Source organism: Rutilus rutilus (genome assembly GCF_951802725.1).
Source record: "Rutilus rutilus genome assembly, chromosome: 24".
In the NCBI taxonomy this organism is placed as follows: Eukaryota; Metazoa; Chordata; class Actinopteri; order Cypriniformes; family Leuciscidae; genus Rutilus; species Rutilus rutilus.
The window spans coordinates 14,043,306-14,067,983 of NC_140228.1; the positions used below are offsets into that span (position 1 = coordinate 14,043,306).

The following is a 24,678-nucleotide window of genomic DNA, read 5'->3' on the forward strand; positions in this document are numbered from 1 at the left end:
AACAACAACAAATACAAAATAAACACCTTAAAAATATAAAAGACACCAATGTAAATGTGTAACTTTTTGAATGTTATACACATGCGTAGTGCAACTCTCCTACTGCTCTGACAACTAGACACACACCTGTTCAGATTCTCATAACCTGATCATGAACATTAGCTGAGCAAGTTTATCAGAAAATAACAGAAAGCATGTATTGGTAATATGGGGTGTAAATGGTTCATTTGTATCCTGAGTTCACATAAAGAACATGTTGTATTAAAACTGAGCATTAGCCATTGTAAGCCACTTGTAAAAAATATTGACCACACAGTAATAAACAAAATTATTACAGTTTAACACATTTCACACAACACTAAACACATGGGTGCTATTGTTAAGATTAAATCTCCTCTTTACGGGTACGTTTAAAAGACAACGATGTACTAAAAATGCTTTGTGTTGTTTTTTTTTGCATACAGGCGACGTTTTCAAAACGATCCGCGAGAACGATTAAAAGCGCTGTATTCTTTCTGCCAGGCCAGTAGTTGGCGATGCCACTTTGTAAAGAAACGCTACGCACCTAGACTGAACTCGTAATGCGCATGACGTCACCGTTTCCACAAATCCGTGTTTTTGTAGTTTACACGGAGACAATAACGATATTGTTTTCAAAAACTCGGATTTTTAAAAGTTTGCGTTTTCCGTTGTCGTGTAGATGAAAATAAAAGGTTTTCCATTTTTTGTTGAAAATGGTGTTGTGTAAATCATAGATATGTATTTTTTTTTTTTTTATGATATAGATATCTATGGTGTAAATGGCACCTAAGATATAATTTTGACTAAGATAAAGTGGCCGTTTATACTACTTTTTATGCGTTAACTTTTTGACTTTCGAAGTGTAAGTGTTTGAAAATGATACTTTTATCGTCTTCGTGTAAACTACAAAAACGCGAATTTGTCATGCACGTGCACATTCCGTGTAGTGTTTCTTTACGAAGTGACATCGCCAACTACTGGCCTGGCATGCATAATACAGCATTTTTGCGGATTCGTGCGAATCATATATGAATCGTCATATCTGTACGTGAAAACGACGGTTTCGTTTTTAGTACATTGCTGTTGTGTAAACGTACCAGAAGACTTCAAGTTGATGTTTGGCCAAAAACACAATTTCATTGATAATTAGATAGAAATAATATACAAACACTGTTGAAATACTCTGTTAATGTAAAAAGGCATCAGTGTAGTATATTTTTATATACATACTTTTTAATATTAAGGTAAAATATATTGTCCAATTACAACTCTTTGACAGTAAACTGTTTTGAATGAGTTTTTTTGATGATAAACAGACTACTGATTCAGACAGGAGCCTGGAACATTTTTACTTTTTAGTAGTCACATCCTAAATCTGCTTTAAACTTTTAACATTTTCTGTAGGGTAAAATCTGTGTAAATTGCCAAAATTGACTTCGATATGGTAAAGTTGAGCTGAAAGCACTACTTTCTTAATGTTAGCCAAAAATAAAAAATATTTAAATAAAATATTACATTTTTAAATGTTTCTAATTCACTTAAAATATATAAAAAATATATAAAATAGACTAAATAACTATTATTATTTAAATTATTGATCATTTATTTTTAAACAATATTTATTCAAGAAAAAAAAAAAGAAAAAAAGGCATGGGGAATGTGTAGAATGTGGAGTGTTATATGATTTGTGCTTAAATATATATATTTTTTGGCTGCAGGTTCAACAAAGGCCTAACAAAGACTTTTTACCCCACCTTCTAAATTGAACTAATTCCACGAAGCACTTTAAGGTACATCTTGGTACTCATATAGTGAGGAGGGCTAATTGGTAAACCGCAAGGCACATCGCACAAGGAAGTCCAAATCTTATCCTAGAAAGTGTTCGATAGGAAAGTTTAGTTGATTTGTCCTTTTCTGTGATCTGCACACTTTGACATTGAGATGACTGAGAGGAACATTGCAGTCTCTTAAGCATCAAGAATCATGATGTGTACAAACAGTCCCGCTGAAGGAATGAGGCTTCCTCTCTTTGTGAGCAGAGGCACATGCCGGTATCCTGAAGACAGAAGATAGGACTTACGGTGAGCAAATTCATAATAACTGCACAACAGAAAGTCATTTCTCACTTATTTTTCACCGGCTCACCATTCTGCATGCTGGTGAAGGGGACAGTGTACAGGCCAACCAAATCATTCTGTTTAGCAACATCATGGTCCTCCACCACAAACCGCACCAAAGCCAGATCAGGCACATGAACAGTGAACTGGAATTTTGTATTCCACATAGGATTGAAACCTGTAACAAAAACACATTTAAGTGACGCTACACAAAAGAAAGTGTTTGCTAAATGCGTAAATGTAAATGCACTGTTGACACTTGCCATTGTCTTCAATGTGATGTGTCTGTTTGATGGCATTGTCATCTGGCACACCGTAGATCTCCACTCTGACGAGAGGGTCCACAATGGACCTCTTATTGTCCTTATTGAGCTTAGGCAGCTGCTGGGCTGAGATGATCTGAACAGACATAAAGAGTGATTGGTCACTGTGTTTGGATTTGTTTCAATAGGATTGCATTTGGTTTAGGAATTAAGGATATATCAGTGTCATATCAGTAAGGGATTAATTCATCAGTGTCAGTCAATATTGGATAATTGGTCATCCTCATTTCCCCCATTTTTACGTTATCTTTGCCATCACCGACACTCACTTAATTATCACTTAATAATTTAATAACACTGTTAAGTATAATCTTATTCTAAATAGCAAAGCTCAAAATGAATATTCATTTTAATATTGTACATTATAATGTTGTGATGCCTAAATTTACTTGTAGCATTTAAAATGATTGTTTTTTTGTGTTAAATGTTTCATTTTTAATATAAAAAAATCTATATATTTATTATTTTTAAAATACATTTGTATAAATATTTGATGTTAAGTATTTCTAAATTAACTAATTTATTAATTATGTATTGTATTAGGCAGATTAATCCCTATTTTTTTTTTTTTTTTTTTTGCAGTGCAGGACAGAAGAATCTCACCATCATATGCAGGGTCTTCTTCTTCAGCCAGGGGCCTACACTGAGTTTCACGGGGTCAAACTGGGAGCCCGGGTCCCTCAGAAACTCTGGCTTCAGTATGTAGCCACACTTGCCATTAGGCAAAAAGCGGGCCTGGTTCAGATCCATCTCTTTACAGGGAGTCTGGAAGTTTAGAGCCACTGTAAACCAATTTTAGGGATAAAAACAGATTAATATTATGAACAGACTTTCTGAATTGCATTAGACTCATATTGTGTCAAATCAAAGTGGGCTTTGCACCTATTTGGCAGCCGGCGTTCCACAGTGGCACCGGATTGTAGTTGGATGAATTGGTTCTGGAGCCGGCTGGGTAGATTCTGCTCAGCTTATCCATGTTGTGATGAATAAATCCCGTAGCTTTAAGACATTAGCCAGAAAATGTGATATTAAAGTACATCTGACAACATCACTCCTATTTTATGCAAAATGTATTTTAGTTTCAGGCCCTATAGAGCGCTGCAGTGATTTATATTTTTGTAAGCCAACCCGGATTTTAGCATCACACTGTTCCCTCCACAAAAACCCAAGAGAGTATTTGGATTATTGCAGAAAATAATCTCTAAGAACAAAAGTTTGATTCTTACATGTTTTTTTTTTTCTTCATGATAATCTTCACAAATGAACTGCAATGAATTTTGAAGCCTAAATAGAATTGCCTGAAGTAAAAGGCTAGACATAGGCTTTAAACAAACCACACAACAGATGAATGACTTCAATATCATGTAAAAGTGGTCGCCCAACAATAAAACTCCATTAATAAAGGGGTACTTCACTGGGCTTTCAAAAAAATGTGGCTCACTATACAGTAGAAAGGCGAAAATGTTTTTAAAACTGGTGCTACCTGACTAGAGAAAACAGAGAAAAAAGGCTGTTGTCTTCCCATTTGTCAAAAACTTCAACATCCACAATGCACTGGGTGTGTTGCCGTCTAAGGCCACTCCTACCAGTCTGCTATGGATACAGTTCTTAGAGTCAAATAGCTCCTTGCTTTAGTAGGAAATATTTCTTAGCAAACTTTTAGTCATGATGGTGTCGACCTATATTGTTCCTGGGTTTAAGAATTTAAAGGCTAAACATTTAGCGGGAGTAAGTCACTCTCGGTTTCTAGCGTGTAAAGAATCGTAAATACGGAGAGGACGCTGAACGATGAACTGGATGACTACGAACACAGTGTTTTAGGCCAAACGGAGGGAGAAAAAAACTGCCGTTCACAGAGGGGTAATATGATATATTTTACGTCATAGAATAAAACGTTAAAATATCTTAAGCTTGTGTAAACCACATAACAGACCTTATCTCAGGTTTTTAAAATAAAGAAGGATGGAACCAGAGCTGCTAAAATGCTACTCATTTCCGGGTTTAGGCCAACAAAAATATGTCATTCCTGTAGCCACTCTATTGTGTACCCTTGTACCTGATGATTCCGCCAGATTCATTGCTTTGGTCTCCTTGAAAGAGGCCATTTCATAGAAGGCCTGATTATCTCTTGACTGCTCAAAGTTGCTGAAATGGACACTCTTGCAGTAGATTACCAGATCTGACAGCTCCTTAGCCAGCTTGATCTTATTGGAAGTCTACAAAGTAATCAAAACTAGATTAGTGCAACATACAGTAAATAGACTTCACACATGCAATGACAAAGGGATGCCAAATAAGCAGAACAAATCTGTGGTCTAATGATTTGAATCAGGCTTTTGTGGGAATGTCTGTGACAGCTGAGTGTGCCGATTTGAACCTTATCTACCGCAGATTTGTGTATGCAAATATACTCCACGGCCCTAAGTACACTTCGTGGAGTATTCTTCACTTTAATTTTAATAGAAAATACAATGGTTTGAAATAGGACTGTAGATAAGTTCAGAAATTAACCTCGTGATTGATTCGATTTAAACCAAATTCTGTGCTGGACTTCCAAATAAACTATGGAGAGTAATTGTGCCTTTTCGCAATTTTTACTCATATTTGGTGTTTTGCGGGTGTTCATTTTGTAGCACTTGACTGACAGCATGTTTTCCAAAACTGAATTCTTCAAGTTCTTCCTGTTTTTATTGGTAGAGCGAAAGCTCTTTGTACATTTCCAGAGTTCCACTGTGTTGATCATGATCATGAGTTGGTCAGCAGTTGTTGTGTTGTTGGACTTTGAATGACTGCAGGGTTTTTCAACACACCTTGCCTTTGGGTTTGGGTTCACCCTCTTTCAGTTCAGCAGCCTCGTCTTCCTCCGACACACTGTCCACATCCTCTGTGGTGTTGTTGTTGAAAGCTGCATCCAGTTTGTTCAAACGCTTGCCCTTGATCAGGATACGTCCCTTCAGCTCCTGCAAATGTAAACATTTTTTTTTTTTAAATATATTCAAATATATTCAAATGTGTTCAGTTAAGCTGTGAATACTGCAGTCTTATTGGTAGCTGAAACATTTGAAATATAAAAAAAAAAGAATAAAAGAAGTATATATATAATTAATTAAACATAAACATTAAGAAACATTTTTATAATTAATATACACTACCGTTAAAAGGTTTGGGGTCACTTTTTGGTAAAGAAAAGGAATGTTTATTCAGCAAGGAGGCATTAAATTGATTAATATAGACAATAAATTAATTTTTTTACAAATTGTACTTCAAATAAATGGCTTTCTTTTGAACTTTCTATTGTTTTATCATGTTACACTTTATTACCATGCGACACTGACGACTGAACTTATGCCTGCTAAATATTCAGCTTTGCCATCACAGGGATAACTACATTTTAAGATATATTACATACAAAACAGTTGAAATAGTTGAAAACAGTGTAATATTTTTTCACAATATTACTACTAGTATTTTTGAACAAAGCCATGGTGAGTACTTCTTTCAAAAAATAAAATAAAAATCTTGATTGATAGTGTACAGTATATATTTTTGCCTTTATTATGACAGGAGAGTGTAAGCAGAGATAGGAACATGATCGGGAAAGTGATGATCAAAACTCTTTCAATGTTAAGAATTATTTCATTTACCAGTTGCTTTTTTTCTAAGTGACTTTAAAAATGAGAGCAAGCATTTCTAATATATCAAGAGGAGACAATAATACAATAATGAAGAACAAAACCCAAGGGGTGTGGGATAGGTAGTTTTGTGTGAGAAATTCTACATAACCTTCACATATAATAAATGGAACTGAAATATGATGCTTTACTATTGTTTGTGTGTGGATGATGGTTCATGGCTGAGCTGTCCTCAGGCTGAAATATTAGAATCTTCCTTGATTTCCATCCTAAATGATTTCTCAGTTAGAAAAACTGGCAGAACTTCTCTGTGCGGAACAAAGCTCAGGGTTGAAATTTAATTCCAACAGGTCATTGAAAGGAAACGTTTCAAGCCTGCTGGACAAGCTCATAAACCTAGTGGCAGCGTCATTCAGAAGCCCCTCCAACCCCACAACCAAAATAAGCAACCTGTCTGAACTTGTACTGTCTTGTCATTTGCCTTTCAAAAGCTCTGTGCGTGGTTTGGTGAATAATCAGGAAGTGATAAATGGCTACAAATCAAAAAAAGTTCATCTGTATTCACATAATCAGCTCTACTGATAACCCCTTCCTCAGTCTTGAGCTATTTGAATTCAAGGATACAGAAGTAAACAGGAAGTTTGCAGGGATGACGAAGGAGTCATTTGAGGAAAGTGGGGTGTGGTGAAGAGAGATTTTAAGAGGTTTAGCTTTAGAGATCTGATTCTGTTGTCCACCAGGTGGCAATATGCAGAGTTGTGTGCATCATTTCTTTATCATAGCGCTATACAGTGCAACAGTCAGGTTCCAGAAGTAAAGACTCCATTATTTTTCTCCACAGGGAAATTTATTTTTAATGCTAGATTATTAACATATAAACCTTTAAAACAAACCTCACTGTAAAAAGTGATCAGTAAACTTAATTTGAGGAAACCCGCTGCCTTAAAAGCTTTAAGTAAATAAACTTCATGCGGAATAAAAAAAATGGAATAAGTTCACATAACTTAATTTTTTTAATTACAGTGCTGTTGTGAGCTCCGAGGTTGTTAATCGATGGTAAATTATTTTGTTGAAGCCACCTGTTCGCATTGATTCAACTTATTTTTTTAAATCATCATGTTTAACAGCGGAATTCGTGGTGAAAAACTACATTACCCATGATGCTGTATTAAAAATTCCACCGATCGGAGTGTAGCGGCGAGCTCTGTGGGGAACGCCCACTCCCATGAAGCACCACAAATGACATTATCTAGTCGGTCTCTCTACACTTTCAAAATACTGTATCTATATATCCATATTTTGCAATAAACTTAAAGTATATTGTTTCTATAGATATAATCAACCATAATAGCTTTATATTTCTCCATTGTTTTTAATTTGATTATGTCATTCACAATGCTTCATGCCATGGGATTGTAATTCTTTACCACTTTAAAGCCATTAAGTACACAGTCTTGTGTCTTTTTTGCTTCAAATAAATGTTTTTATTGTTGTGATTTACCTCATAGCTGGTTGGTTCGGTTCATGCTTTAGAACGCTTTAACCAAGACTTTTTTGAAAACCCTATAGGAAAAATGAATGGAAAAAATACTTCCGGAAACAAGGCCACTGAAAAGCTAATGCACTCTATAGAATAAGCAGTGGTGCAGGAAACATGCATGTAAAACTTTTTATTTAAAGTGGTCTAACCTCAGGTCCTGGAAAAGCGGTGGGCATGTTACGCCCCAGTGGTTGAGTGAGCAGAGCGCTGCCCAGGATGGAAGTTAAGTGATTGGCCATGATTTTCTGCTGCTCTATGGTGCAGTGGTTCTCCAAAGACAGGATCACTGGATATTGTGAGGTCTAGCGTAGCAAAGAAACATATGTTTTCATAATCCACAAAGCTGCTAATATAAGTAAGTCATCACACCATACAATTCCTGTCATTTCACTCACTTTGAAAGCATATTCTTTGATGGCCTTGATGACGTCTTTGAAGAGCACTTTGGATGTGAGCGTGTGGCCGTGGTAAATGACCGGCTCCTCGTTTTCACCGTCCCAGCAATCCAGCTCCACACAGCGGCATCCCTTCATCAGCGCTCTAAAAGACAACAACCACTGCTTATAGAGGAATGCTTAATATGTTAATGGCATTGCTGTTGAGAATTCCTGCGTAAACAGACATGTTCGTACTTGATATAGGCTTCTGTGCTGCTAGGCCCCTTCAGCTGGTCCTCCATCAGATAGGTGTTATGGGAAGAGGAAATGAAGTAATGATTGAGCGGTTGGCGCATGTCTTGGTAGACGGCTTTGTGGGCGGGGTTAAAGACGGAGCCTTCCTCATGGTTCAGGTACATCAGGAAACCATCTTTGCTCATGTGTTTGTTCAGTTTGGCTGGGTAAATATAAAAACACTGTTTTATACAAAAATGTATTGTAAAAAAATAAACTGAAAATTTGTTATGATACATCTGCTATTTTGATTGTGTAATTCAGGTTTACGATGATTTTGTTCTTTCAACCTAATTTATATTATATTATATTATATTCTCTAATATTAGATTTTAATGATCTTATATATATATATATATATATGTGTGTGTGTGTGTGTATATAGTATAGAGTATTATATTATGTACAATATTATAATAGTGCAATATTGTGAATACTGTGTTATCTGATGTATTCTTCTGGTAATTTATGTGCCATTACCTATTTCATCCACCTCAAATTTATCGATAAGCTTATGTGCATAATCCAAAGAAACCGGCTCCCTCTGCTCATTTTGAAGGAAGCTCAACAGGTCGCTGGAGCTCATCTGTCCGTTAGTATGAGCGTACTTTCCATATATCACATCAACTTCCTTACGGTGAGTCAGCATATTATAGAAGTTCTTAATTTCGGATCCCTCCAGAGTGCCTGAATTTGATGTGTCACATTGCTGCAATGCAATATATTAAATAATAAACAATAAAACAGTTCTTGAGTTAAAGTTTCAGCACTTTAGACTTCTATGAATTGCTTCCAGTGAGTTTAACTTTCACCCTAATTCCAAACTGCAGTGATAAAAAAAAAAAAAAGATTCTCACCTTGAAGAGCATCTCCGCGTAATCGTCGTCCACCACAATATTGATATTACGTAGGAAATGCTTCAACTCCTTCAAGGACATTTTGTTGTCTGCGTTCTTGTCTGCCTTGCGCATGCAGTCATAGATCCAGCTTTTTGTCTGATGTAAGGACTGAATATTAAACGGTCGAAATATATAATATATACGTTTTTTGAGCCAGAAATTTCCCAATTAAAAAGTTTTATATAAATGCGTGTTGCACTTATTAAACATAGTCGGCTACTTTATTACAACCATACTGACATGGGTTCAGAGACCAGGCTTTGGAGAATAGATGTTCAAGGATACTGTTCGCTGTTCTGTAGGCGGTTGAGGTTGCCCATGCTGTTGATGACCTTCTCCAGACCGCTGACCCAACGCTGGGCCTCCTCTTTAGATGAGGCCATCAAGTCTAGGTTGCTCCGTCGACCCTTGAAGACGATGGAGAAGCAACGGTCCTCCACTGAGGAGTCAGAGTCAGTGTACTTCTGCATCCCTTCAGTCTGACGCCCATACCGCACAGAATCAATGTCCTCGAGGCTGACTGTAAAAAAGACAAGAGATTTTTCATTATTACTCATTTTTCAGTCAGAATTTTAAATAACATTTTGTACCTTTGTTAGTCTGTTCTGTTGGCAAATTGACAAGAGAGACGTCTGAACTCAGAACTGTGCATAATTACAGCCTGAAGCCTAAAAGACACATTATTTCTGAGACCCATGTGATACGCAGGTCTGAACATGAAGTGGTGCAATATTTATAGAGTATATTTTGACACCTAAAACCTCCAAACCATTAAAAGATATAGCGCAGTGGGCTAGATTTTATGTTCAAGATTTTACTTCTTAACACAGTTTCAAAAAATGAATTTGAAATGAGCAAACTGGATGCAGAATTGAAATTCCAATTTTATTTCCAATTTTAATGAAATTTGAAAAAAATTTATTAAATGGAATGGGATTAAATTCAGTTTAAATAACTGCTTTAAGTGTCACTTTTAATCATTACATTTTTCAGTTTAAATTACCCATACAGACAACATCATTTCTGAAACATTAGATGATAATTCACCCAAATATCTCACCCTCAAGTCGTTCCAAACCAGTAAGACTTTCATTCATCTGAACGTTCATCTCAACACAAATTAAGATATTTTTTATGCAATCTGAGAGCTTTCTGTCCCTCCGTTGACAGCTACGCAACTACTCCTTTGACGCTTCAAAAAGTTCATACTGTAGATTGTGAAAATAATCCAGCGGTTTAGTCCAAATTTTCTGAAGAGACTCGGTTGCTTTATATGATGAACAGATTTAATTTAGGCTTTTATTCACATTTAAACATTGATCAACACACACATCAGTCGAAGTAAACGGAAGCTCAAGCATGTTTGCTTGACGTGTGAGAACCAATGAGGTTCATTCTCGTGTGTTACGAAGCACGTTTGAGCTTCAGAAAGAATCAATGAGGTTCATTCTCGTGTGTTAAGCAGCACGGTTGAGCTTTCAACCGGTGAGAGGTTTGTTCTCACGCGTCAAGCCGGTTCGGTTGAGCTTCAGTTTATGTCCGCTTATCAATGTTTTTATGTGAATAAAAGCTCAAATTTCATTAAAAATATCTTCATTTATGTTCCGAAGATGAACGAAAGTCTTAAGGTGATGATACACAGGGCAACTTTTTGAGCAATGTTGCCGGGCAATGTTGCCGGTCAACTGGCAACCAGATGAGACACAGGGCCCACGACCAATCTAAATGATCCAGATAGAAATGTAATGCCCATTTTCAATGGGAAAGTGCCCAAGCAACAATCACTCAGCATGATTGCCAAGCAACATTGCTCAAAAAGTTGCCCTGTGTATCATCACCTGTACAGGTTTGGAACAATTATTATTTTTGGGTGAACTAACCCTTTAATAATCAATGTTTGTAATAGCCCCTATTTACACTGAAAACTAGTGTAGAAACAATTTTCACAAATTTCACACAAAAAAACAACAACAAAGAAATGGCAAGTAAGGCAAGGAATTAAATGTGGAAAAAACCTGAAATAGTATTTCCTTGTAAAACGTACTCCAATAATTACTGTATTCAATCAATGTATATATTTTTAATATATTTGTTATAATATTTGTTAAATTTCACTTAATTTTATGGATTTGTGATGGAAGAACAACTAATTTGGAATTAAGTCTTAATTTAACATGGACTATTAATTTAATTGATTAATTAATTTATCCCTAATTTTGATGTCATAATTGTAATATGTACATTCGGTCCCTGTTCATTAGTTAATTCCCTCGTTTAGTAATTAGTTAACACCTGTTCTGTTTCATCAATCATCATCTGCCTATTCAAGCCCTGAATTCTCATCAGTTCTTTGTCTTTTCTCGTTTGGTGATGGTTGTTGTGTTTGCAATTTCTCCAGAGTTTACCCCTGTGTGTTTGTATTAAAGCATTCTTCGTCTTTGTGAGCTGTTTACACAGCATCCTGTGACAATGTTCAGTGGCATTATTTGTCAAAATGCATGCTGTGTCACAACTAGTTATCTGTCCTGTTTTTGCGACTGTGTTAAATTGATTTTAATTCAGTAAATTCATGTAATTCCAATTTAATATACTGTGGGATGAACTATTCAATTAAAAAATTCACACTCATGAATTGAAAGTGAGTCTATTCTTAAATTCAGAACTAAGAAGATATTTTGAAAGATGTTGGTAACAGACGCTTGACGGTAGCCATTGACTTCCATATTCGTTTTTCCCTATGGAAGTCAATGGCTACCGTCAACTGTCTGGTTACCAACATTCTTCAAAATATCTTTTGTGTTCAACAGAAGAAAGAAACTCATTCAGGTTTGAAACAACATAAGGGTGAGTAGCCTAAATGATGACACAATTTTCTTTTCTGGGTGAACTATCTTGAGAGGTACATGAATAATCTTGATTTCTTAATCAATAAATCTTGGCTAAGCACTGCTGTATGAAAGATGATTTATTGCGGGCATCACGTCAGACACTGATAAGAAGCTGATAAGCTCAGTGGTTTCCTCCTCTTTGAGGGTTACTGAATGAGCTTGGCAACACAGCTGTACAATCACTCTCCTCCTATGGCCTCTGCCCTTTAATCCCAGTGTTAAACAAAAACGAGGACAAGCTCTATTCCTCTCAAATCATGTGTATTGTGCAGTATAGGTTAATGAATGGAAGAGTTCAGACGTAATCCTCAGCAAAACACATGCACACAGACAGGGGGAACCCAAATATGGGTGGCTACAGTATCTGTCTCTGCTGTTGTCACCACAGTGTTCATAGGAGAAACAGAACAGAACTGAGTCAACTTTTTAGTTAGAGCCTTAATTGACCTTTCTGTGGAGTCTACCTGGAAGTGAGACACAAGTGGGATTTATCGTAATCTCTCTAGCAATCAATTCGTGATCCCAAATAAAACAATTAGACACAATAGATGGCTTACTGTGAGGAATCAGATCAGGGCCGACTTTGTGCCAACTGGAACAAAGCAAATACAACACAAGCCACTTCCCATGAATACAGTATACTTGGTGACGCATGACAAAAACAGTAAAGGCACGGATCCTTTTTTGTGAGGTCTATTAGACATATTAGACAAAGATTAAAAGCAGCTAGTTTTAAAAACATAATGGGCCCTATTTTAACGATAAGCACAAGCGCAAGTGCACTTAGAGTGAGTCTAAATCCATTTTTTCTAGTTTAACGACGGGCCACAAAACAGCAACGTGCCAACAATGCACCTGAACACACCTCATTTTCAGACCAGCACACCCATGGGAGAACAAATGGGCGAATAAATGCATTTGCTATTTAAACAATGTGGCACAGGACGTGAAAATGATAACTGCGTCGGGCTGAAACTAGCAAAAAACACTTGCGTCGCACCTAGCGCCTAGCGCCCGGTGTATGATAGGGCCCAAACTGTCTGTAAACCATCAATATTGGTGATTTTGGTCTGTTTCACTTAAAGAAGTGTTACCCTCTCATCTATACTGTTAAAATAAGCATAAAACAGAAGTTGCGATAGTCTGTTCTTCCCTATTGTGATGTACATATGAGTGGAGCGGCTTCTCAAGCAAGAAAAAAATGTAGGGCGGAACTTGATTTTGTCCATCGGGAACTGATTGGATGGTTGTGTTTTTTTTTTTTAAATGAATTTTATATATTTTTTGGTAAATTAATTGAAAAAAAAAATTTCCCGGATAAATCATTTATAATAAATACTGCAATATTCCATTAAAAAATACGAATTTAGATTTCATGGTCATTTTAATGTTAATTGTTCATTTTAATGATCTTGATGTTAAATTGATATTTAATTAATTGTAGTAAAAACTCATTTTAATTATTAACTCACTTATCAAATTATTTAATTATAATTTATTAAAATGTATTTAATTCATGGGCAGTCCTGTTACCCATTCTTGTGTAGTTCTTTTTTATTTAATTTGACAGAATTTGTCTTTTTAATTAAGATGTTTATTGCTAGAAAATGACAAAATCACAAGTTTTAAAACTGTTTAGTTCATACTAACAAAAGGTTAAGCACTGCATTATCCATTTGCTGAAAAAGAAGAAGAAAAAACTTTATGCAAAAGCTTCACACAGTCATTTGTACGGTATTTGTGGAAAGTTCTGAAAAACCACAGCTGGAGATAATCTGCTGTTTTATATGTGGTGCATGCTCATAAATAATACATGAAATGTAACAAAATATGGGGTCTGTAGGAGAACAATTTGGATAACACCCGATCTCAAGTGAACTGCTGAAAGAAAGCAGTGTCAAAGGCACGTCTAGCATCCTTCAGATTCCATTCAAACAAGCTGATAGAAAGGAAACATTGTGCTTGGCCAAATTCTGACCTCTTATTGTCAGATTTCATCAGATTATTATATTTCATCTATTATATATACAACACAGTGACTGAAACAAAAACATTGTGGTTAATAATTGCACCAACACTTTTTTTAAAGTAAGTGGATCATTTTCTTCATGTTGTTTATTTAATGTAGTGCTTATGCAGAAGTTGCAGACTTCAACTTTAAAAATGACAGTTAATTCCTTTTGCATTCATGTCACATCATTGGTTTATAGTTTTTTTCTAATAACCACTAGTCCACAATATATCTGGTTGTTAAACCACATCATGTGAGGTATCCTGTTCTAGATTCTTTACACACAGAGGAGAAAATTTAATTCTCAGAATTCTCAGTTCAAATTAGCATATTAAAGTTCTTTCTGAAGGATCATGTGACTCTGAAGAGCGAAGACTGAAGTAATGATGCTGAAAATTCAGCTTTAACATAAATTACATCTTATTAAAAAAATCATAATGTTACTGTTTTACTGTATTTTTGATCAAATAAATGCAGCCTTGATGAGCACAATTTTAAAAAGTGCATATTATATTTGGGCACTTTCTAGACTGATTTTGCCTCATGTGACCTCTGTTATAAGTTACAGTGGTGGGAGTGTGGCCATGTGACCTCTTATTATGTTCTGCTGGAGGCGGGAATAAACATGAAAAGCATGCTAAACGGGCAAAATCTGCTCATTGTTGTACAGATAATAGGCGCAAATTATGAAACGGGGCATCTGCAGCTATTATCATGGAGACAAGACTGAGGTAGATGTTTTACTTAACTTGTCAATAGGGTTTAAGAGGAGAAAATAGTCACTGTCTTATTTCTGGATATTTTTACAGAGGGCAGGGCCTCAGGACTAGTATTTGATAAAAACAATCTGTTATGTTTCCTCTGTTTCTTTCCCACCCCTGCAAGTCCATTTAACTTGAGATAAACTTGGCACCATCACTATAAGATAATAAAAACCTCATTTCCAGTGCTTAAAAACATGAAACCCTTATCTTTAAATCGTTAACTACATAAGTATTTGATATTTTTTAGAGTAAACTATTTGCTCCAATTACAAGTCTCTGCATCATCCTCTAATGTTTCAATACTTATATTAAGCCAATTAAGATCTTTTTTGTTTTGTTACGGTTTTAATACATTTTCCAAGCATTCTGTCATCATTTATGTCATACTTTTGAGAACATAAAAAGAGGCCGAAGCGCCCCCGCTGCATGTGCAATCTATCTAATTATCATTCCTGGCCAATGGGAGTAAAACAACTGTCAAAACACCCGACTAATGGGTGAAAACATCACGTGAGCAGGACCAGAGGGTTCCCCTGCTGATATCTGGTGTTTTAACTAGAATCCTTTGATTTTGTTTGGTCCTGGTTTCCTCACCCACACACACACACACACACACGCAGGACAGAGAGGAGGCAGGCACGTTCTGGCAGACAGCAGATAAAGAGGCCTGATCTGAGGCCTTTGGCCAGGAGGAACCAGGCCGGAAGCTATGAGGAGCAGAGGGCTCTGGACAACATGTGGGAAAAAGATTTAAGATCACCACAACATTTCGTTCCCCTCCTCTCCGGTCATTTTGTCCGAGATGTTTCCTTTCCGCCCAACTCAAAGCCTTTTCTGGCCTTACAGATGTTCAAAATGTTTGTGGGGAAAGGTGAAGGACAGGTCTAACTATTTATTTACAGCTCTGGGCACTATAAAGATGAGTTTACAGGAGAGCCATTTGATGTGAGGCTTGCTGATATCAGCATGAGGTAATTTATTATCAGGAAATGAAAGGTTATCTGATTACAGTGTATCATTTTTTTTATATATAGTAATGTATTTGTATTGATATATATATATATATATATACAGTGGGTACGGAAAGTATTTAGACCCCCTTACATTTTTCACTCTTTGTTATATTGCAGCCATTTTTCCTCATTATTGTACACACAGCACCCCACATTGACAGAAAAACACAGAATTGTTGACATTTTTGCACATTTATTAAAAAAGAAAAACTGAAATATCACATGGTCCTAAGTATTCAGACCCTTTGCTGTGACACTCATATATTTAACTCAGGTGCTGTCCATTTCTTCTGATCATCCTTGAGATGGTTCTACACCTTCATCTGAGTCCAGCTGTGTTTGATTATACTGATTGGACTTGATTAGGAAAGCCACACACCTGTCCATATAAGACCTTACAGCTCACAGTGCATGTCAGAGCAAATGAGAATCATGAGGTCAAAGGAACTGCCTGATGAGCTCAGAGACAGAATTGTGGCAAGGCACAGATCTGGCCAAGTTTACAAAAAAAATTCTGCTGCACTTAAGGTTCCTAAGAGCACAGTGGCCTCCATAATCCTTAAATGGAAGACGTTTGGGACGACCAGAACCCTTCCTAGAGCTGGCCGTCCGGCCAAACTGAGCTATCGGGGGAGAAGAGCCTTGGTGAGAGAGGTAAAGAAGAACCCAAAGATCACTGTGGGTGAGCTCCAGAGGTGCAATCGGGAGATGGGAGAAAGTTGTAGTAAGTCAACCATCACTGCAGCCATCCACCAGTCGGGGCTTTATGGCAGAGTGGCCCGACGGAAGCCTCTCCTCAGTGCAAGACACATGAAAGCACACCTGAAGGACTCCAAGATGGTGATAAATAAGATTCTCTGGTCTGATGAGACCAAGATAGAACTTTTTGGCCTTAATTCTAAGCGGTATGTGTGGAGAAAACCAGGGCACTGCTCATCACCTGTCCAATACAGTCTTAACAGTGAAGCATGGTGGTGGCAGCATCATGCTGTGGGGGTGTTTTTCAGCTGCAGGGACAGGACGACTGGTTGCAATCGAGGGAAAGATGAATGCGGCCAAGTACAGGGATATCCTGGACGAAAACCTTCTCCAGAGTGCTCTGGACCTCAGACTGGGCTGAAGGTTCACCTTCCAACAAGACAATGACCCTAAGCACACAGCTAAAATAAGGAAGGAGTGGCTTCACAACAACTCCGTGACTGTTCTTGAATGGCCCAGCCAGAGCCCTGACTTAAACCCAATTGAGCATCTCTGGAGAGACCTGAAAATGGCTGTCCAGCAACATTTACCATCCAACCTAACAGAACTGGAGAGGATCTGCAAGGAGGAATGGCAGAGGATACCCAAATCCAGGTGTGAAAAACTTGTTGCATGTTTCCCAAAAAGACTCATGGCTGTATTAGATCAAAAGGGTGCTTCTACTAAATACTGAGCAAAGGGTCTGAATACTTAGGACCATGTGATATTTCAGTTTTTCTTTTTTAATAAATGTGCAAAAATGTCAACAATTCTGTGTTTTTCTGTCAATATGGGGTGCTGTGTGTACAATAATGAGGAAAAAAAATGAACTTAAATGATTTTAGCAAATGGCTGCAATATAACAAAGAGTGAACAATTTAAGGGGTTCTGAATATTTTCCCTACCCACTGTGTATATATATATATATATATTGTTTAAACGTTTGGATTATTTTTTATGTTTTTGAAAGAAGTGATCAAAAATACAGTCAAAACAGTAATACGGTGAAATATTATTCCGATTTAAAAAATGTATTTTAAAATATAATTTATTTCTGTGATCGAAGGTTGAATTTCTCCAATCTTCAGTGTCACATGATTCTTCAGAAATCATTCTATGTTGATTTGGTAAAGAAAGTAATTTTTCAAAATCGCAAGGGTTCAGAAAGAGTTGTTTTGGCAGCTTAGCTATGTTTTTCATAGTACACCAAGAAAAAAATCTAAATCTGATTCTTCATGATGTGAAGAAAACCTGTTCTCCCCATCTCTCTCAAACAGACACTTAACTAAATAAAGGGACAGCAGTTATACTTACAGCTGGAGTCTTTCTTGAATTTCTTGCTGGTCTGTTGCCACACAGTCTTGCAATCTTCGGACAGCCGAAAGAAGCGGGTCTTCCTCCATTTCTTAGACTTCACCTTTATTAGGTCTCCACCTCTCAGCAAAAACTGCAGGTCCGGGTCTCCCTGCAAACCTGAAGGTCAAGCAAGTATCAAGTTCACGCATCAGTGCAAATGGATTTCACAAAGGTCATAAAATGCTCAAAGTCCACTGTCAAAGTATACCTCAATTTATGTATTTTTGGAAACTCAAATATAAAGTCCATGTCACAAGTTTCTGGGCTCAGTGGTGAGTCATGCAATCAAAGCTATTTTAAAAGATTATATAAATGTTTGCAATAATGCTATGACTGGACACACCTCTCTCCAGACAAAAGAAAAACGATCTTGCACAATTTACATAGTTTTGCTGAAGGTCAAAACCTGCTGGGTGAGCTATAAGTATGGTAGAGGTTACCAAGACCATTTTCTTTGACACTCTTTCATGCTGTATACCGGTACTGTATATCTACACACTGTAAAGTCTAAATCATTGAGTTTTTACTTCAATGAAAGTATGTTTACCCATTCCAGTTAGGTTTGATAGTACATTTCTTTAAAATACACAGCACTGATGCCTTTCAGTATATAGCTTTCAGGTTTCAACAATATAAACAATAATTTCAGCATTAGGTCTATCATTGTGCTTTGTTTATATTCAGTTCATACAGTCTATTGTACTGTTTTCTCTTCATTTTCTCTTCATAAATTAAACTATTTAGTATCCTAAATAGTACTCATAGTCTGAAAGATAACACTGACACGTACTGACCACATGGATTCACCCACACAGCACTTTTTACATTTTGCAATGATATTGTGGTTATCTTTATAGTAGTAGATTAGCAATAAAATCACTTGCATCCCTCACAATGATTCCAACACTGTGAATATATATATATATATATATTTATATATATATATATATATATATATATATATATATATATATATATATATATACACACATACACACACACAGTACATATATACATCATTGGCCAAAAGTGATGTCCGGAGGGGATATTTGTTTTTAATAACCCAGCATATTTGATTAAACAATCAAAACATAAGGGAAATATTTTGTATTTTGTTTGATATTTTAAATATGAGGGAAGAACAAAACACTAAACTTGGTTAAAGTATTTATTTTGCCAAAATTATTTGGCAAAAAAAGACCCAAAAAACATAACACAGCTACAGGTAAAAAAATAAACATTAAAAATAAAAATAAAGAAATTAGACAACCAAAAAGCATACACTGACAACAACATAATCAGTTGCTAATATTTCTCATTAATATATACCCAGTTCACTTAATATGAGTTCACTTTACAATTCTGCAAGGATTATTGCATCAATAAAGCTAGATAAAGATAACCACAACTGCACTGCAGTGTGGAAAAAAATGTGCATGTGCAGGGGTGGTGTGTGTAGTCAATTAATGTCAATGTTGCAATAAAAGATCAGTCTTTCCATTATATGTTTCTACTTCCTTTTCAGGAGTGGTTGAATTTGGAACGATAAAATATTGCAGACAATACACAGTGCTAATTGGCCCAACAGTTGAGTTATGAATATTTCCAGCTTCTATGACCCAAGGGTGTGGGCACAACCACAACATTGCTGACATTTTTTCACGAGCTCTTGCCACAGAGGCTTTTTATTAGGCTCTGGCTGCACTCAAGCAGAAGGCGGAGAAATGATGAAAAATCTGAGCTGATTTCAGAAAGGCCTCCGCATACTTTGAAATGGAGCTGAAAGCATTTTTTTTTTTTGTGCTGGGATGGTTGCCTATGTTTACTCAGAAAACTGTGTGTGTGTGGTTTTATGTTGATGACTGATACTAGTGTTATTGCAGTCTTGAAAAAAGTGGGGTATTTAAAATTTAGGAAAATGTATCAGGCTTTTCCATCTCTACATTCAAATCACACTCCATAAGTATTTAGTATGCAAATGTAGACGTCGCTAAGTTCAAATACTCTTTTGACTTCTCATTACCGTGACCCTCAAAAAACATGATAGAAACAGGTCCAGGCACGATTTGCAAAGTCAGTGGATTTCAGCTGTGTCAGTGCTGGAATTAAAGATCTGTAATACCTGGACAAAGCTATCAGTTAGCATTCCCATTCATTTCAATGGCGGTTTAAACAGGGAAAGATGTACTAGTCAAGATTTTAAGGGCCCTCCAAAACAAGACTATACTGTATATAACAATGAAATATTTTAGCAATATATGTTGCTTTTCACAATACACAGTTCATTTTGAATGGCCATCAATTAAGAAAGCAGATGGTGTGGTTACGGCATCACTGACCCTTCGTATTCCTCATGTATTCCTAAGGATTTCCGAGGTCTTCTTCTTATCTTCTACTTGAATTGAAAGCTGAACAATTTACTTCAAGCAAAATATCCAAGCTGCTCTTTCCTGTACAATAACAACAACTTAGTCTGATCCTCACTGACTTCAGAAGACTTCGAATATAATGCATTTAATAACATTTTTAAGATGCATTCATTCATTATTATTATTCTTTTTGGAGGATGACAGCTCCTGGACTGTGCCCCAAAATCCTACCTTGTGTAAACATGTTAGCCATCATTATTTAGTAATTTTAGGCCCACTCCTCTTCCAATATATAGATTTCTCTGGATAAAATGAATACGCATGCACAACACATTTTTTAAACTTACTGTCAATGTAGTCAGATTCAAATGTTTATATGGCAATTATTAACAAGTTATTACATGATTTAATGAGTTTTAATTAATTAACTAATAAAATAATTAATTTTAATAATTGAATGTGTTAAAATAGCCATAACATAAATTGTGTTATTAATTTAACACATTATTTTTGAGGGTGCAGAATGCTAAAGATCTCCACCACAAGTTTCAATTTTCTTTTGGATCAAACTAAATTTAATTAAAATTGACATGAAAGCTCTACATTATGATTATTAAAATGTATGTAAACCAAGCAACTGAAGCATTCAAATACATTTAGTTTCAGGGCACAATTAAATGATGGCCGTAATGCTGATTTTGTAGCTGTGTTTTGGTGCTGTATTCAAGGATTTTTCCATTTAACTAGATGGAGAGTATTGCCATCTGGGAAAAGTGCCAACAAATAGAAAAGTGAATAAGGAATCTTTATTCACAACAAGTCAAACTTGATGTCGCATCAACGGAACGTAGCGATTAAAGTGTGATAAGTCAATCCCCAAAAACATTCATTCTTCCTTGGAAAAGTTTTGTAATCCTACACTCAACAAAACATCTTCTCTGCTCCATTTGGCTGGAATGTAATAAAACACCATACAGCAAAACATCATAAAGCAGAATGGGATAATCCCCTTGACCCATTCCTCATCCCAAACATGAAAGTAAATCATACAGTGCTCCTCTTTTATGAAATACGCAGTCTTGTGACTTCCCTCAAAAGCCAGCTTCACTGAATCTATAGTAGCCTAATCATCCACTGCATTTCATCATCATGGTGTAGGCTATATGTTAAATGCTCTTAATGTTTAAATCCTTTAAATTCTTCATAGCCTATTTAGAGTGCAGTTTTTTACAGAAACAAAACGTCACACCCACTGACTTGTGCAAGATGTTGGCAGAGATTGGTTGACAATGACATCTAAACAGTGCGCGCGTTCCATAAACAATACTATTTCAAATGCGGTTAATGCTATTTTATTAACCTTGCACAGCCACTTACACACTTTTTACAACATATATAAATGGCCAGTGAGTTCTCTTAACTTTTTACACACCGTTTAAATGAGATCTCATTGTTATGGTTTTACAGTAACAAGTGGAAAAAAACTATAAACATTCCATTTTGGAGGAAACTATACTTTCTGGAACTAGAGCCACAGAAGTTCACAGCTCTCATGCAGTTTTAGTCCACGGAGGGATATATCGCACGACGACCCGACAGAATGCGACACCCACCTATGCGTATCCCGTTCTCGTGTGCCACGTTCTTGCACTGCTCTTGATAAATGAACTCCTGCGATTTTGTCCTTTTGCGCGGCTTACGCCCACAAGACATTGTGTAAATCCTTAACGGGATCCTGGAATCGCCTTACTTTGGGTAGAAAAATAACATGACGGGAGAAAACCATGACGTTTGCAAGTCTCTTTCCTACGGGGCGGGTTCTAAACCTGCAAAAAGCATCCTACTGTTTTTGTTCCGATTCACTTTCTCTATGTATCTATCTGAGTTTCGCACTATGGCATTTAAATATATAATACACAAGTAAAAAGAGATGCATGTATGTCTCATCCGTTTAATACGTCGATTGGGGTCTATTTAAACGTTGTTGTTTTTTTGTTTTTTTACTTTCTCCAAACAGGTTTGCGTGGTGTAACCTGGTTTTGCCGGTTGCCTTCCCTCTAATGTTTCGCTCATGGAAATGATGGTTTCTGACGAACCATTCTCGTTCACTTACATGTGATTAGTAAACTTCGTTGAAGTCTCTCCCTTTGAAAGAACAGGAATGCTGACCATAGCGCGAACCAATAGCAATCCAGTGCTTGGTGTAAAGAAGCATTCCATTGGCTGGACCTACTGAACGACCCCGCCCCCTTCAATGAACGAGACAGGACTCGAAACTGTCCTGACTGAACTTCACATTGGATATGTGCGTCTGCTGGACAAACTGAATGATAGGTGACATGTCGTTAAATTAATTTTTGCTTGTCATTCAGACGCATTCAATAGAACAATTTTGAATGAATGTTAAAGTAACTGATACCAGATATTTAAAATGACACAAAGCTGTTGTGTTAAAAACTCAAAATGCAAACCTATTGCTGTTTTTTATAGCTTTATTAAAGTCATATCTAGCAGTTGGCGAAATCTATTTGTTGTCATTCGTGTCGTTTTGATGCTTAAAAAACTATGGAATCTTAAAGATTTCATTTTCAAATATTTTAGTGAACCGGTTCGAAAGTAGCCGATGAATCACTAGTTCAAACGTAATTTGGGATAGGACGCCTTCTTGTGGTTAAACCCTCGCGTGACATTAAACATTCGCACTTACGCAGACTGAAAAGGGTATTAGGAAAAAGGTTAAGCTTCATAAACTCCAGTATTTTTTATTATTATTTTTTAACTTGCATTGACATGGTTTTATTGCGAACTCAAACTCGTCTTAAACTGACTGCATATACTAAAAAGTTCAGAGATTATGTAGGCTACAGCCAGGAGAGCAAAATGTAGCCTACTACTAAAAAAGAAAGCTAATGCAGCATAATAAGGCAACACGTCCCATGACTGCGGAAAGAACATTGCGAAAACAAAAGTAATAAAAAATGCAATTAAAATCACTGGTGTTTCTATAGCCATTATGAATAACGTTAGCCTCTGACACTTCAAATCAAATGTTAACGTCTCACGCGGAATAAACATGACAATGCAAAACTTACCGAATCTGCCAGCATTTCCATTGACTTCCATTTTTTGTTGTTACTTATTTATTTTTCTTTTCTTTTTTTCCTTCTTTCAGTTGGAGTAGGCTATATCCAAGTTGGACAAGACGTTTTGTGTCCCGAAGTCACCCAGAGCCTGACTGGGTTGAGTAAAGCCCGTGTCTCAGACCATCCACTGACGACTCTCTGTGGAACCCGCCTATTACGAGAGCAGTATCGAGAATTCGCCAACACCCACAACAACACCGGTCTTTCAAGTCTCTGTTTTCAGTTAATGATGCCCTGAACAATTTAATTTGTTTCCACCCATTATAAACGACTGAATTTTAATTTAGAAACAAGTCTACTTTTCGGTGATTTGCAGAAGGATATCCTCAGTGGCAGCATATGGTTTTGATTCATTTGTTTTGAACTCCATTCTCGTCCAGCAGCTCTACTCTTGGAAGTGTGCTTCAAAGACTGAAAATGACCTAGGTGTTGCATTTATAATCTGACCCTCTTCTAGATTTGGTTCATAAGCACACCATTATCTTATCATTCAGGAGTAGGGGAGACCGGGATGGTTGTAACACTTTTTGCTTCAGCACCTGTAACTCACTGAATGTTTTAGCTTGAGTTCTCAAACTTTCATACAAAGTAACCACATTTGTTTACTACAAATGGAACCAATTCAGACCTAAGAATATCACAGACCTTGTGTGAGTTGATGTCAAATATGGCGTTCCTTTGTTACAACCTACCCTACTACCGGTGTAGGTTATAACACATGGGGTAAGTTGTAACAATAGACAAAAGTATAATAACAGTGACTGAAGAGGAGTGGAGTCAGGCATGTAAAAATGTTTTCTGCTATGTTAAGTCTCCCTATTGGCAGGAATATGCGTGGAAACTATTGGTTAGATTTTTTAGAACACCACTGAAAATTAGTAAATATACTAATCAAACACAATACTGTTGGAGAGAGTGTGGTGAATGTAATGTTGACCTGGCTCATGTCCTCTACACATGCTCAAAAATCCAGCCATATTGGGTTAAAGTGTTAGAATTAATGAAGCAACTCTGTGGTCAAAATACTAATTTTGAACAACTACATGTCATTTTGGGTATACAGCCGAAAGGCTTAAATAAAGAAAATTATTATATCTTTTGGGTGTTGAGAGTTACTGCTATTAAACAAATAACTCGAGGTTGGAAAAAAAACTGAGCCACCCAGGTTGGATAAATGGATTGAAGCTGTAGAA

General features: G+C 36.5%; 1 protein-coding gene across 2 annotated transcripts; it reads right to left on the reverse strand.

Annotated features, from left to right (window-relative positions):
- Positions 1-1,731: 1,731 nt before the first annotated feature.
- On the reverse strand, positions 1,732-23,607 carry plcd1a (phospholipase C, delta 1a). 2 transcript variants are annotated; one of them, XM_084398961.1, is made up of 15 exons: positions 23,435-23,607; positions 17,932-18,090; positions 9,489-9,723; positions 9,162-9,291; positions 8,785-9,013; positions 8,266-8,467; positions 8,029-8,173; positions 7,783-7,935; positions 5,272-5,421; positions 4,518-4,677; positions 3,344-3,460; positions 3,065-3,243; positions 2,402-2,537; positions 2,167-2,316; positions 1,732-2,077 (listed from the first exon to the last, which is right to left on the reverse strand). In XM_084398961.1, the coding sequence occupies exons 1-15, from the start codon at positions 23,463-23,465 to the stop codon at positions 1,989-1,991; spliced, it is 2,265 nt and encodes a 754-aa protein (XP_084255087.1). In that variant the 5' UTR covers positions 23,466-23,607; the 3' UTR covers positions 1,732-1,988. The 2 variants fall into 2 exon arrangements, with proteins under 2 accessions (XP_084255087.1, XP_084255086.1); XM_084398960.1 differs by lacking the exon at positions 23,435-23,607 and adding an exon at positions 21,956-22,135.
- Positions 23,608-24,678: the final 1,071 nt, after the last annotated feature.

Excerpts from the sequence above, each read along its gene's own strand:
- plcd1a (XM_084398960.1), bottom strand. The coding sequence starts at position 22,055 with ATGTCTTGTGGGCGTAAGCCGCGCAAAAGGACAAAATCGCAGGAGTTC. Across the intron at positions 2,317-2,401 it reads ACATCACATTGAAGACAATG|GTTTCAATCCTATGTGGAAT; the intron begins GCAAGTGTCAAC and ends TTTTTGTTACAG. Across the intron at positions 2,078-2,166 it reads CTTCACCAGCATGCAGAATG|GATACCGGCATGTGCCTCTG; the intron begins GTGAGCCGGTGA and ends TTCTGTCTTCAG.